This window comes from Chrysochloris asiatica, unplaced genomic scaffold (genome assembly GCF_000296735.1).
Source record: "Chrysochloris asiatica unplaced genomic scaffold, ChrAsi1.0 scaffold00022, whole genome shotgun sequence".
Classification (NCBI taxonomy): Eukaryota; Metazoa; Chordata; class Mammalia; order Afrosoricida; family Chrysochloridae; genus Chrysochloris; species Chrysochloris asiatica.
Genome location: NW_006408540.1, coordinates 26,640,494 through 26,656,155, shown reverse-complemented (window position 1 = coordinate 26,656,155; position 15,662 = coordinate 26,640,494). Strand labels below are relative to the sequence as shown.

Genomic DNA, 15,662 nt, shown 5'->3' with positions numbered 1-15,662 from the left:
CAGATCCTTCCACGTGTGTAGCAGAACCTTACATGGGGGGTGTCTACTCCTACAGGTCTCCCCTCTGCTCCCCAGAGCAGAGATGAGTAGGTAGAGGAAAAGAAAAGAATGAAAAAGGAGTAATAAAAAAAACCGTTCGCACCTTTATCTGCATATCTGTCAGGTTTCTGCAAATGGTAGTGCTCGCTTGACTCTCCATCCGCTCTCTCCCATTCAAAATATTTGTGGTGGGACACATTGGCTGCCCCAAATCAGAAGTCACCCCCCATTCTTTGCTTCTGCTCCACATCTTACTCCTGGTAAGCACCTGATCCAGTTATTTATCCCTTTATCTGAAGTTCGGAGTTCCTGGACCGTTCTCTGAATCTGTTTCGTCCAGTTTTCCATGTTTTTACTCTACAAGGCACTTCTTTATTTTCTATTTCTTTAATGCAGTTACGTGATAGATAGGGTCTGCTTTTAAACCAGTGACCACATAAAGGTCTTTGTGTAAACTACCACAGAAAACGAGTGCAAGAATACTGGTACAGTTTAAAAAGCATCACAAAAGGATTCAGACTGGGAATGATTACATAAATAAAGTTAAATGTAAAAGGAGATGAAAGGGATAAAAGCAGGTTTGAAAGCAATGAAGATCAATATATGGTGATAAACATAAATTAGAACAATAAGCAAGTGGACATTATTATGAAGACTTATTTGCTTAGCTAAAATTGACCTGAAAACAACACGAGTCTCATGATGGTAAATGGTTTGCTGGGAATTAAACATAAATTTTATAGGTGAAATGTGATTCTTTGGGGCATGAATACAGTGATTAAAGTGCTCAGATGTTCACCACAACGGATGATGGCTCGAACCCACTAGTTGGTCTGTGAGAGAAAGACATGGCAGTCTGCGTTCATCAAGATTTACAATCTTAGAAAACCCTACATAGGGCGGTTCTAATTTGTCCATCAGGGTCATTATGAGTTACAGTCGACCCAATGACAGTGGGCTTGGTTTGGGGCATGAATGAAAGAATAATGACCACAAAGAAACAATTAGAAACAGCTGAATTTAATTGTGACCTTTCTCTTAATATACACAATTTACAAATAAGTTACAAATGATACAGTGAATTTCCAATATACACTTCCATTCTACCTGTATAAAGTTGAATAAGAATAAAGAGATGCTATAAGTATGAAAATTTCCTTATTTTGTTTCAAGCATTTCCAAGTCATACAAATGAAATCAGAAATAAAATATGGACCTCCTGAAGATGAATTCAGATTCCATAACTAAGGATTCTTTTACATGGATCTAATTTAAGCTCCATAAACAAATTTCATGAACAGGCATTAGCTACATATTTATAATATTTTTTTCTTACACTTATTAGCCCCACATTGACAGAGGATTTCCTTTTCAGGCATTCTCCCAGCTTCATAACCATAATCCCATGTTAGTTCTGTTCTTGCTTTCACATACCTAGAAAGAAGAAATCAAAATTAAAACAAAACATAAATCACCATGAACAAATGAACCACACTCGATTATATCAAGTTTTACATTAACATCATTAACCATTCTCAAAACTACGATCTATTCTTTCCACCATCCCCATCCCTTTTTATTGTTAAGTGCTTTCAAGTCTGTTCCAACTCATAGGAACCCTGTATAGGATTTCCAAGGAGCAGCTGGTAGATTTGAACCATCAACCTTGTAGTTAACACTCCAGTGCTTATCCTACAGCACCACACCAGAGTCCCCCTATCCCTTAGGGCAGATCTTGCATTAATAACAATCACTTGCATTTTATTTCCAATGTATAAAGAACCCAGGTGGCACTATAGGATAAACACTGGACTGTAATCACAAAGTTGACAGTTCAAACTCACCAGCTGCTGCTCGGGAAAAAGATGAGGCTTTCTGTTCCTGTAAAGATTTACGGCCTTGTAAACCCTATACATTTACTCAATGACAGGGAGTTGGTTTTTTTTTTTTTGAAAATACCCCTCCTGTTGTGGTGCTATAGAATAAGCACTGGACTGCAAAGTCAGTGGTTCAAATCCGCCAGTCCCTTCTTAGAAACCGTATACAGGGTCACTATGAGTCAGAACTGACTCAATGGCACTTAGCAATAACAATGTACCTGCTGATATGACCTTTTTCGTTTTTTTTGTTTTTTTTTTATGTTGATGAGGCCATATTATGTCAGAGTGAGTCCTACACCTAACCAACACTTGAGTGTTGTCTTATAAAATTTCAGCTGTTCAAATTTTGACTAAGAACAGTATGTTGTTGTTGTTATGTGCCGTAGAGTCGGTTCCGACTCATAGTGACCGTGTACAGGGTTTCCGAGGCTGTAAATCTTTATGGGAAGCTCCTTTTAAGAACAGTATAGGAGATAACTAAATAATCTAGAGCACAAGAAATTCTGGAATAATGGAATTTATCTCCTTTTTATGTTCTATTGTTGTTGTTGTTGTATGCTATTAGGTTGGTTCTGACTCACAGCAACCCTGTATCGGGTTTCTGAGGCTGTAAATTTTTACAGGAGTAGAAAGTCTCACCTTTTCTCTATGGAGTAACTGGTGGAGTCACACCACAGACCCTGCGGTTAACAGTTCACTGCATAACCCACTATGCCACCAGGGCTCCAGTATAGAAAAAAAAGTTGCTACTGTTATTTTTAAAGTGACCATTTCTAAATTCAAACATGTAAGCACAGTAAATTTCAAACCTGCTGGTGAAAAATGCCACCAATGGAAAATTCCTATCATGTGTTTCTACAAAGACATTCTGTACCATGAGATTCGGGCAACAACTATGCTGTTAAAAAAAAGAAGAGAAAAAAGACACAGAGGTTAGATATAATAATGTTTGATGCCTTGTGTGTTAAGCATCAGAATACTATTCTAACACACCTCATTGTTTACACAGAAAATATCATAGCTCATGCCAATAATTTTAATAAGCTATAATCAATTCAGAAAAGCCCTATTTTGACACGCATATTTTGCTGGTTGGGAGCTTAGTGGCTCTCCAGGGTAAGCACTGGACTTCCAGCCACAAGGCTGGTCATTCAAGCCCACCAGCTGATCCATGGGAGAAAGATAAGGCGTTCTGCTCCCATAAAGATTAACAGCTTTGGAAAACCTACACAGGGTTGCTATGCATCAAAGCCAACTTGACGGCACTAACAACAATTTATTTTTATCGGTATAAATGCAAAATAGTACAACTCCCCCTCATAATAAATGTATTTATTCTTTGATTCATCAATCCCACTGCTAAGAATGTACCCCACAGATATATTTCCACATGTAAAATAAACTATGTAGAAGATTATTCATTGAGTACTGTGTTTATTAAAAGTTTAGAAACAACTTATATGTGCATATACAGAAAATTGGTTAAATATACCTTGGCATATCCACTCAGTGACATTTACGCAGTTATAACCCAAAGCATACAAACAAAATGAATGAGGAGCGTTCTCTGTGTACTGATATGGAAACATCTCCGGTATATATTGTTAACATAAAAAGCAAGGTATGGAACAGTGACTTGAAGCCACCTTTTTTGTAATTAAGGGTGATAATGTTGTTGTTGTTAAGTGCCATCGAGTCAGTTCTGACCCATAGCGGTAAGAACATATATTTATACTTACTTATATTTGCATTAAGAAACACTGAAAAATAATCAAGAAATAAAAATTACCTATAAAGGGTACAGTGGAGGTAAGGCAAATGGGGGCCCAGTATTTCTCAAGATAAGACTTACTATTTCATTTTAATTTTTTAACCATATAAATATTATCTATGTAGAATATATTACCTATGCAGAAAAATAACAACAGTAAAAAACAAAAAGCAAGCAAGTAAAGCAAAGCAAAGGTCTGGTTTTTCTTGATTAACGAGGGAGGGATCCAGGTGGTGTGTGGATTTGTGGATTAGGAGAAGTCAAACCAGACTTAAGGTGCTCTTCGTGCAGCCACCATTCACCATAACTGGAAACAAAGCCACAATGATCCTTTGTTCTGGACCTCCTTAACAGCTTCCTGTTGTGTTCTCTTTACAGAAAGTAGCACAATAGTCAAAGGACAATGTTGTTGTTGGTAAGTGCTATCGAGTAAGAGTAAGTTCCAACTCATGCGACCCTTTATAGGGTTTTCAAGGACTGGCTGCTGAGTTGGAACCACTGACCCTGAGGTTAGCATTACAGTGCTTATCATACAGCACCAAACCAGTGCAGTGTTGTTGTTGTTGTTAAGTGCCACTTAGTGGGTTCCAACTCATAGCGACCCTGTACAGGGTTTCCGAGGAGGGGCTGCTGAGTTTGAACCAATGACCTTTTGGTTCAAATCAACCTTTCAGTCTAGTGTTCATCTTACAGCGCCATACCACTGAGTGAGAGGATTCTATATTAATTAATTATCCTAACTTGCAAAGAGGAATAATTCGAATCCTGGCAGTCTGACTTCAGAGTCTGGCAATCATATTTTTGTCATGATTTTGCTAAGAAGCACAGAAAAACAATTTAGAAATAGCAATCTCACCACAGATACTCACGTTAAGGAAGCGGCCCACATTTCCTTCTTTTGTGGCATCCAATAAAAACAGACTCCCTTCATTGAACTTTCTTGGATCATCAGGTGAAATATATTTGGTTTCACTTGGCAATCCTGCATCACAAAAGAACTGCTGACTTTGAGATGCTGGGGATTTTTCTTGGGGCTTCTGTGTTTGAACCTCAAATTCCTTTATTATCTTCTGATTATCCAATGTAGTTGCTTGGTTACACATAATCTTGGGTGGAGTTTCTTTACATTTAGTTATATCAATGACATCTGATTCTATCAGCAGACTGTTTTCAGAATGTTCAAGTTGGTCTGAGGTTGAGCCCTCTAATAGAAATTTTGGAAGGAATTGTCAGGAAATACATTTCGTGGAACAATAACATTGAAAGTAACATGATTAATTAATTAAATGTTGTTTTATTGATAATCCTAATAATGTGTTGGAGTCCCGGTGTGGCGCTGTGGGCTAAATGCGTCAGACTGCTAAGTTGTTTGAACTGCAAAGTCAGTGGTTCAAGCTCACCAGCTGCTTCTTGGAAACCCTATACAGGGTCACTATGGGTCGGCATGGACTCGATGGCACTTAACAACAACAATGACAATAATGTGTTAAGGTAGGTAATAAAACCCTAATATTGCAAATAAAAACCCTAACACTCTGAGGGGTTAAGGGATCACTTGACCCACAATAGTGAGAATTGTAATAACCAACCCAGAAAAGTTTGGCTCTAAAACCTGCCTTCTTTCAACTGTATCACTGTGCCTTTTTATGAACCTACATGTTGCTTCCTTGTTAATATGTCTAACCTCTACTCTCAACAAAATGACTTTCTTCTTTCTTCAATTTTACAATCTGCACTTAAGTATATTCTAAACAGCTGTAATATAATAGGTACTCAGGAGGTACTCTAGGCCTGCAAGACCTCATTGAGAGGATTGATAAAATCCTGTCACAGTCCCGCTTTCCAAGTTCCACCAGCAACAACTGTAGTACTGTGGATTATGTACATTACATGCTAGAGTTTGGTGTTACTGCTAAAGATCAAACAATTACAATTTAATTATCAATTAAGCTTTGGAAATAGAATAATCACTTTTCATACCCAATAAGGGAAATACTTTTTTGAGACTTTATTCAACAGTATGGATGTGTATCTTATGGAATAAATAAAATCACCTATTTATTTACAAAAAGCCATCTTGTGTCAACTAACTCAGTGGCACAAAGAAATTATGTTTCTCTAAAATGAATGCTCATGATGTCATCATTACAGTTGCTGGTTAGTGTTCCTAAATGTACTGATATTTTAAAAATCCTGGGTTACTTGTGAGGCATAAAAATATATAATTAGGATTTTTGCATTGCCTGCACTATATATTGTAGCAAGCACTGAAAATGGCAAAAGAACCAAAAACAATAATAGTCTTTATTAGTGAGCCCACATGTATTAAATGGTAAAATAATAATACAAGCTTGTACATAAGACATGCTTTCTTTACAGACCTTTTCTATCCAGGAACTGTCCTATTTCCCCAAGTCCCCACCCTTTAAGACCATGTGGGTATCTGGGGTTACAGATGCAAGAGGACTCAAAAGGAGAAGAGGCAGTTCCTCTAAAAGGGACATCTCTCAGCAATGTCTGTCTCCCTGCTTAGGGATATATTGAAATCAAAAGTACCAATATTAACTGTGGAGTAACAGGGACTGGTAACTCTGAAAGATGAGTACTGAGGGCAGCAACAGTTCAGCATGCTCTCAGAAGGAGAGCCAGGTGTCTTCATTTTTAGAGGAGCCCAATAGAGTTGGAAAATGGCTTGTTTGGACAGTGTAGTTCTAAAGTCAGAGGTAACATCCATGGACTCTGTAGAATCATGAGTCATCTAACCTGCCCCATCCTCCCATGCATCACATGTATCAGCTCACTGCTGGCATCTAGACTTGTAGTCAGAAAATTGTTTCTGTAAAGTACATATTTGCAGCCACATGATCTCTGCTGCAAAAATTCAACTTTGCTGTTGAAGTCTGGAAGCAATCAAGCCAATATGTAAATGAATGTGTGGCTGTTTTTTTTCATAATACCTTTATTGTAATTTCAAATAGTTTTCAAGTCTCATGAAATGCAATGCTTCTGTTTTACTCTAACCATTTAAAAATACTATAATCATTGTAAACTCTTGTGCCATCCTAAACAAAAAGTTGGATTTGCTCTGCAAACCCCAGTTTGCCAACTTCTGATTTAGACAAGTTGTAACCTTCATGCAGCTTGTTTATTACTGAGTCTGTGAAAATGAGTGAAAAGTACTGAGCAAGAAAGGTACACAAAGGCAGAATACAGAGGTGGCTGAATTATAGATTGAAATAATGCCTACTTTTTGTTTTCTTGGCTTTAGAGTCCAGATGTACTACGGTTGGCTCAAATTCGGAGGCAACAGTCTCTGAAGAGGCAAGTCCCTTAAAAGAAAACAAAGGTATATTGAATTTTTAGATCAGGAAAATTATTCAGCATTTAGACCTCTTTAATCAAGTTTAAATCTTCATAGGCTGTAGGTGCTAAATTATCTTGAAAAGTCTCAAAGCTGATGTCATTTGAGTCTTTGCATTAATTGAGCAAACATGTATAAGCTTCTTTTGGCTGTGGTCTACAAGTGTATTTCTAGGGACTTTATCATGCCATAGTTACAAAGATTTAAGAACTGTTTTAGAAATAAAATGTTTGTATCCCTCGATTCTAATTATCCTCAGTACTGAGAAAGTCAGGAGCCCTGGTGACTCTGCTGCTACCCAAAAGATTGGTGGTTTGAAACCACCAACCACTCTATGGGAAAAAGATGTGGCAGTCTGTTTCCATCAAGAAGATTACAGCCTTGGAAACCCCATGGGACAGTTCTCCTCTATTCTATATACAGGCTGCAAGATGAGGCTTTCTGCTTCCATAAAGATTTACAGCCTTGGAAATCCTATACAGGGTCACTATGACTCGGAACCGACTCCATGGCACACCACCACCACCACTACACTACTAACAGTCGGTAGTGACTTGATGGCAGTGGGTGGGCTTACTGACAAAGCATTGGTACCAGATTATAAGTTTGTCTTCAACTAAGATGTACAAAGATAAAAACATTCCTTGGCTAGTTTCTACTTGACTGGCTAAAGAAGCTGCCTGTTGTTATAGTTGTTGACATTGCAATCACTTTAAATGGTTATAACTTCAGGAGGGGTTTATACTTAACATGTTAGACACCAATTAATTGTGGAGTAAATGTTGACCACTATTATTATTCAGGAATGATCAATAATTACTGAGCATTTAGTCAGGTGTTCAATAAACTTTATGATGTTTATTTCATTCAATCCTCATAAGTCTGAGATAGAATTGCCTTCATTTTAATGTCAAAGAAAAATAAGCATAGAGACGTCATCTGAATGGTGGGAAGAACTAGAGGTCAAACCTAGGTCTCTGTGACCCTATGACTCAATCTTTTCATCATTATTTGATACTGAGGAAGTACCTACCATACTGTTACTGGGCAGAGGGCAATATTTTGCACCTAGAGCAAGCTTTTGTTTTCAACAAGCCCTATGTGAATCAGTTTCTGTTCTTTTTCCTATATCCTTTTTTCTTGAAAATTTCAGGGTCTGACTAGCCTTCTTAGTTCAGAATGTGCATCTTGTAAAATGTCACTTTCTAGATGATTCTTTTGTTGGCTGCATCTCTTCTTTTACCTATATCTCAAAATCTTCTCCTTGACATAGATTCCTCCATTCCTTTTCTTTATATCACCATTAAGTCTTGAACTTCTATAAGGTCTCAGAACCAGATGCCTCTCAGTCTCAATGGAGTCCATTAGCAAGTTAGGACTAATATACACCTCATATATTAAGTTGAGAACATGCCAATTGCCAAGGGGGGATAACAAGTAAATAAAATACAGTCCCAATACTTCAACAACAATAAAAGAAATACTATGTATACATTACTAAGTAGCACAAACAATATGAACTAGGTAGAAAATTATTAATTATTAATATTAATATTTAATAATTAATATTCTTAGAGGGCATTAATAATTAATATTCTTAGAGGGCCCAATCTACATTTTCAGTTTTTACCATCATTTTCCCATTGTCTTGAAATATGGCTGTCTTGTTTTCAGGATTTCTAATGGCAGGATAATACTGAATTCTTGAAATATTGTTATACTTCATTTCCCTGGAAAGGAAAAAAAAAACATTATTCTTTATATCACTAATAATTCTCTTTTTTGAACCTTGAAAAGTAGATAAAATTGTTACATAAATACTTATTATCATTAGAAATTAGTCTACGTAAGCAACATTTATGCCTATCTCTCACTGGATAAATAGAATCAAAACCAGTTTTGAAATGCGTAAAAAAATGAAGGAAGCTTATGAAAGGTTTATAAGTGAAAAGGTGACAGAAAATATAAAGAATAACAAAAATTCTAACTATCCATACAGAAACTGTTTAAAGTCATGCAAGGTAAACCTCTTCAGGAATGGAAAACTAAGGACATAAAATATGATGGCTAGATTTTTAAATCTAAGCATTTTAGAATATTTTATATATCATTTCTGAAGTAAGATGATCTATAAGAGTGAGATGGGAGAGATTAAAAAAAGAAAGGAAAAACCACTTTTGATCACTAAAAATCTAGATCAACCTTGATTGAATTCTTACTTACGTAACAGGATCTTTGGATTCTGGACTGAGCTTAGGTGGATACTCCTCAGCCTCAGTCCTTCCAGCATGTTTTTCCAGTTCAAATGGGATAACTTCAACCTCACAATCTGAACATGGAACTGCCATTTTCCTCTTTTTTGAAATTATGTTTTCCATAGTATCCTCTTCTTTCCCATTTTCATCAACAGCACCAGGTTTCTCAGTGTTAGCTCTAATTAGTAATCTTCCTAAAAGAAAATAGTACAAGTCTGAACAAAATATAATTATAAGCAGCAAACAGACATCTCTATTTCTGCTCTATAACTACAGGACCCAGTATTGTGTACCATATTTCTAGAATGAACATAAACATATTAATGCATTCTACAAAAGAGGGATATCATTGCTGATGTCTGATGGATCTTGGCTGAAAGCAGAGAAGAACAGAAAGATGTTTACCTGTGCTTTATTGACAACGCAAAGGCTTTTGATTGTGTGGATCATGACACGCTATGGACAACATTGTGAAGTATGAGTATTCTGGAACACTTAATTGTGCTCATGAGGAATCTGTACCTGGACCAAGACGCAGTTGTTCAAACACAACATGGGAACAATGAATGTTTTAAAATTAAGAAAGGTGTGTGACAAGGTTGTATTCTTTCATCATACTTATTCATCTTGTATGCTGAGCAAGCAATCTGAGAAGCTGGGTTCTATGAAGAAAAACGTGGCATCAGGATTGGAGGAAGACTCATTAACAACCTGCGATATGCAGATGATACAACCTTGCTTGCTGAAAGTGAAGAGGACTTAAAACAGTTACTGATGAAGATCAAAGAGCACAACCTTTGGTATGGATTACATCTCAACATAAAGAGAACAAAAATCCTCACCACTGGACCAATAAACAACATTCTTATCAACGAAGACAAGATTGAAATTGTCAAGGACTTCATTTTTCTTGGATCAACTATCAACACTCACAGAAGCAGCAGTCAAGAGATCAAACGACGTATTGCATTAGGCAAATCTGTTGCACAAGACCTTTTAAAGTGTTGAAGAGCAAAGATGCCAGCTTGAGGACTAAGGTGCATCTGACCCAAGTCATGATACTTTCAATAACCTTATATGCATTCGAAAGCTGGACAGTGAATAAAGAAGACTGTAGAAGAATTGATGCTTTTGAGTTATGGTGTTGGAGGAGAATATTGAAAGTAGCATGGGCTGCCAAAAGAACAAATAGATCCATTTTGGAAGAAGTGCAGCCAGAGTGCTCCTTAGAGGCCAAGGTGGCCAAACTTCGTCTCTCATACTTTGGACATATTGTCAGGAGGGAGCAGTCGCTGGAGAAGGATATCATGTTTGGTAAGGTAGAGGGTCAGAGAAAAAGAGTAAGACCCCCAATGAGAAGAAGGACTGTCCAAGTGGCAGCACCAGTGGACTCAAGTGTGGCAACAGTAGTGAGGTGGGCCCAGGATTGAGCAGTGTTTTGTTCTGCTGTGCATAAGGTCACTATGGGTCGGTACTGACTCGATGGCATCTAACAACAACAACTACATACAACAACAACATAAAAGTGTTGCAAGAAACAATAAATGGACTGATGAAAGGAGATGGGGATAGCACTCATGTGGCACAATAGTGGATAATTGCTATCAGGACTGACTGTGAGGGTTGGAATTGTACAGGTAGATGTTTTGTAGCAAAAAGAGGGAAGTGTCTGACTTTGTAGTCTAAGAGTGGAGGTCCCTGGGACCATCAAGGGAGAAGAGCAGAGCATGGGACCCTACTCAGAGAAACAGTGACAGTAGAGATGGAGGCAGAGATGATGACGTGGAAAGAACATAATTCACAATAAAACATTAAAAAAAAAAAAAAAAGATGAATGAGGGATTTAGTTCATGTTTTTCCATATGAAAAAATACAAGGCATCTAATAGAAGCATTTGTCTGTTTTGGTACTACATGAAACATTTATCTATAATACATGAAACAAAAGTATGGATCAGAAAGTATACTCGATAACTAGAGGAATGAACTTTAAAATGCAGATTTTGTGTTTAGTTAAAAATGCTTTATCATAGAAACCTATATATTCTTTAAAAGAAATCTGTTAAAATTTGTGGTGCTATGTGACTTTTGCTCTCATAAATAGTCCTAGACCAACATTAACATTTTTGTCAAAGTTTATGCATTTTCTTTCAAGGGACTCAAAATGAGTTACCAAGTCAAAATTAGCAGCTGGATATTCTCATATGACCTTAGAGCAGAGATATATCCAGTGCATTTTTAAGCAATGCAGGTAGTTTCTTCATGGGTAGTTTCTGGCATTTTATAGGCAGCTGTTTTCAAACAAGAGTTATTTTGAGAAATACGAGATGTCTAGTAGGTTGTGGAGTATATGTGTCTAGAAGTGTTATATAAGGAGCCCTGGTGACATAAATGGTTAAACGCTTGGCTGCTAACCAAATGGTTGTCAGATCAAATCCCCTCAGCCACTCTGCAGTGGAAAGACATGGCCATCTGTTTCCACAAAGTTTACAGCCAAGAGAAATCTACGGGACAGTTCTACTGTCGCATGATGTCACTGTGAGTTGGAAGCAACCTGACAGCACCCAACAACAGGAACACATGTTATGAGGAAGGGAGGAGTCAAGTGTTACTACTCTGAATTCTGACTACTTCATGCCCTCACAGAAATGAACCTAGAATTTAAGATGAGGATTGCACGGATTGTGTTGCCTAGCTGCTCAGACACAGTATAGGCTATTTCTTTATGACTCGCTCTAGAGCCATGGTTCCCAAGCTGGCACACACAGGCAATGAGAATTTTTGTGTGGCACTCTCATAATTGAATGAGACTGCTGGAGTCTGACACGTCACACCTGTGGGCTTTGGCCTGAACGCAGCACTAACCACATGATTCCAAAACACTGGCTAGGGAGCTCTGCTTGACAGCAGACTTTCTGGAGTTCCTGAAATGGAGTGAGTTGTTGCCTGTCACTACCTGAACCACAGGCATTACTAACAAAATTAACTTTTAAAATTCTAATCACAACTAGAAACATTCAACAAGATAGTCCGATGACTGGTGATTTTTCCCTTGGCAAATCAGTTATTTAGCAGTCTTATTTAGAAAATCTTCCCTTACCCTTGTACTTTACCAAGCCCTCATGTAACAATCCAGTTTTTCTCTCTAAACCTTTCTTTTCTGGACCATCTGTCAGTGCTCAAATTCCTAGTCCCTTGTCTTCCTGGTATCACTGACCTTGTTGCTCTTGTCCTTGCTACAAGATTTCAATGGCCTGACTGGCAAAAGGGGGATACAGATATGTCGATCCTACTAGAAAATAACTTGCGAATTTGTCTTACCTGAGTAAATGCAAATAAATGTCCCTCTGTCAATGTCATCCAGGCAGCGAACCCCCCAGCCCTTCTTCTCAGTTTTGAACACCTGCAGCCTCACTTGTGGACCATGCTGAACAACTCGATTCTGACACATCTGTCGATTACATTTGCACAACAGGCTGCACTCATAAATGCTGTCGGTAAAATATACAAAAGAGAAAATCAATCAGATAACCTCAATTAAAGCAAAAACAATTTGCATTGCTACTTCACAGGCACTGATAGTCACTAAGAGACACAGAGGAAGTAGGAAGGTTCCTACAGCCAGACTGCCTGGGTTCCCTCATAGCTCCAGCATTTAGTTGTGTGACCTCGAATGAGCTACTTAACCTTTCCATGCTTTAATTTCCCACTTAAAAATGGGGATTACATGGAGTATGTACTTCATAGGGTTGTTCTGTAAAGATTAAATAAGGAAGTGCTTACAAAGTGCTTGAGACTATGCCTGGCATTTAGACTCAAAGCAGAGTGTTCAAGTATGTTCTGTATGCTATGTGTAGTCTTGATCTCCATTTCCAAGAAAAATATACAGTGTTTTAAAATCCATAAATAATTTAGATTTTTGGTATTATAAACTGTGATTTGACAACATCTACATGACTATAGGCCACAATGAAAAAATACCTACCTTCAAAGATACAAACAACCTGCAACAAATCCTGAAGGAATCTTACCCAGTAGGTACACGTCTCTGTAGTCTTTTATATTTATATCCAGTGGTTATTGTATTACTTGACAAGGGACAAGTCTTAGCATTCCTTGCAGTCAGCTGAAGACATGCACATTTTGTTCTAAAAGGAAGGCAATGGGTGGAGATGTCAGAATAAGCATAGCAACAACAATGAGGTTTGCCCAGGATCAGGCAGTATTTCGTTCTTCTACGCATATGGTCGCTATGAGTCGGTATCATCTCAATGGCACCTAACAACAACAACAAGTGAGGTGCTGTAGGGTAAGCTACCACAAGGTCTACAGTTCAAACCCACCAGCCACTCCTGCAAACCTTATTCAGGGTCCCCATGAGTTGGTACTGACTGGATAGCACATAACAAGACAGCTCTCTGAAAGTCACACCTACCAAAAGTTTATAAGTAAGTATAAACTGCACTGTATTCGATTTACTCATCAAGTATTTGTCATAAAGTGGCTTCTGTTTGAAAAGGGGGGGAAAAAATCAATGAATTTACTAATTTGGATTTTTATGGTTGGTTGTAAAAATCTGCAGTGCTTTGTTTTATATGATTTTGCTTGCAAAGTTTATTTGAAAAGTACCCCAAACCCAAACCAAGCACATTGCCATTGAGTCAATTCCAACTCACAGCAGCACTACGGGACCGAGCAGATTGCTCCACAGGGTGTCTGAGACTGTAAATCTTTAGAGGATCAGGCAGCCTCATTTGTCTACTGTGGAGGGGCTGGTAGGTTTGAACAGCTAACCTTGCAATTAGCAGTCTTAGCCCAACCCACAGCACCAGCAGGATTCCTTTAAAAAAAAAAATACAGAAAACTACTGGTGTGACACTGTGGGTAAATGCACCAGACTGCAAAAGCCGTTTGAACTGCAAGGTTGGCGGTTCAAGCTGCTCCTCGGAAACCCTATACAGGGTCGCTATGGGTTGGAACTGACTCTATGGCACTTAACAACAACAATAACAAATATAATAAATTCCGTTACCCTCACCCAGAACTAGCTGCCAGCATGTTGTACTGTTGTGTGCCAATGAGTTGGTTCCAACTCATAATGAGAGTGGCTGTTAGGTCTGAACAGTCTGACTTGGAGGTTAGCAGTCCAGTGTTTATCCTATAGTACCACATCAGGGCTCATACACCATACATAACCTACCCAAATCCACTGCCATGGATTCCAACTCACAGCAACCCTATTTTGTTATTGATAAGTGCTATCTAGTTGGTTCTGACTCATAGCGACCCTGTATAGGGTTTCCGAGGAACAGCTGGTTGAGTTTGAACTGCTGACCTTACGGTTCACACCAACCTTGCGGTCTAGTACATTATCCTGTATCACTACACCAGGACTCCAGCAACCTTATAGGGCAGAGTAAATCTGCTCCACAGGATTTGTGAGACTACATATTGTTACAGGAGCAGACAGTCTCATCTTTTTCCTGAAGAGAGGCTGGTGGGTTTGAACTGCTGACCCTGCGGTTAGCATTCCAACATTTAACCCACTATGACACCAAGAGTTCTTGACACCATATATGTTCTTGTTTTAAGTGTTGTTGAGTCAGTTCCGACTCAGAGTGACCCCATATAGGGTTTCCAATGAATGGCAGTAAGCCATTACAAATAAAACTACACTCAAGGGGTTTGGTGTGGTATTCTTTACACTTTTAGATACATAATAATATAGTCTTATCGTTCTTCATGTTTTAAAATTTTTACTATAGCTATTATTCTATGGATTATGGATATTCTATGGATAAAAAGTGCTGGTATGAGCTGTAGGATAAGGACTGGACCACAGGGTTAGCTTGAACCACAAGGTTGGCAGTTCAAATTCACAGGCAGCTCCTCAGAAACACTATAGAGGGTCACTATGGTTCGGAACTAACTCAACATCACTTAACAACAAAAGCAGTATTTTACGACTTACTTTTTTGTTCAATTTGATATTTTTGAGATCTATTAATGTCAGGGGCAGACTGTGGAACAGACCATCAATTACTGATATGCAAATTCAAACTGAAACTGAAGAAAATGAAAACAAGTCTACGAGAACCAAAATTTGACCTTGAATTTATCCCTCCTGAATTTAGAGATCATCTGAAGAATAGATTTGATGCATTAAACACTAAAGACCGCAGACCAGAAGAGTTGTGGGATGACATCAAGAACATCATACATGAAGAGAGCAAAAAGTCATTAAGAAGACAAGAAAGAAGGAAAAGGTCAAAATGTATGTCAGAGGAGACTCTGAAACTTGCTCTCCAGTGTAGAGAAGCTAAAGCAAATAGAAGAATTGAAGAGGTCCAAGAGCTG

At 38.1% G+C, this 15,662-nt stretch overlaps 1 protein-coding gene across 1 annotated transcript in view; it reads right to left on the bottom strand.

Moving 5' to 3' along the window:
• Positions 1-1,355: 1,355 nt before the first annotated feature.
• The window catches only part of SETDB2 (SET domain, bifurcated 2), an 80,318-nt gene continuing 66,011 nt past the window's right edge, over positions 1,356-15,662 (bottom strand). The window contains exons 6-13 of the mRNA XM_006837697.1: positions 13,337-13,453; positions 12,627-12,796; positions 9,275-9,500; positions 8,682-8,781; positions 6,938-7,019; positions 4,560-4,894; positions 2,729-2,817; positions 1,356-1,473 (exon numbers count right to left, since the gene is read on the bottom strand). Coding sequence (XP_006837760.1) covers positions 1,356-1,473; positions 2,729-2,817; positions 4,560-4,894; positions 6,938-7,019; positions 8,682-8,781; positions 9,275-9,500; positions 12,627-12,796; positions 13,337-13,453 — 1,237 coding nt within the window. The remainder of the gene's footprint in view (positions 1,474-2,728; positions 2,818-4,559; positions 4,895-6,937; positions 7,020-8,681; positions 8,782-9,274; positions 9,501-12,626; positions 12,797-13,336; positions 13,454-15,662) is intronic.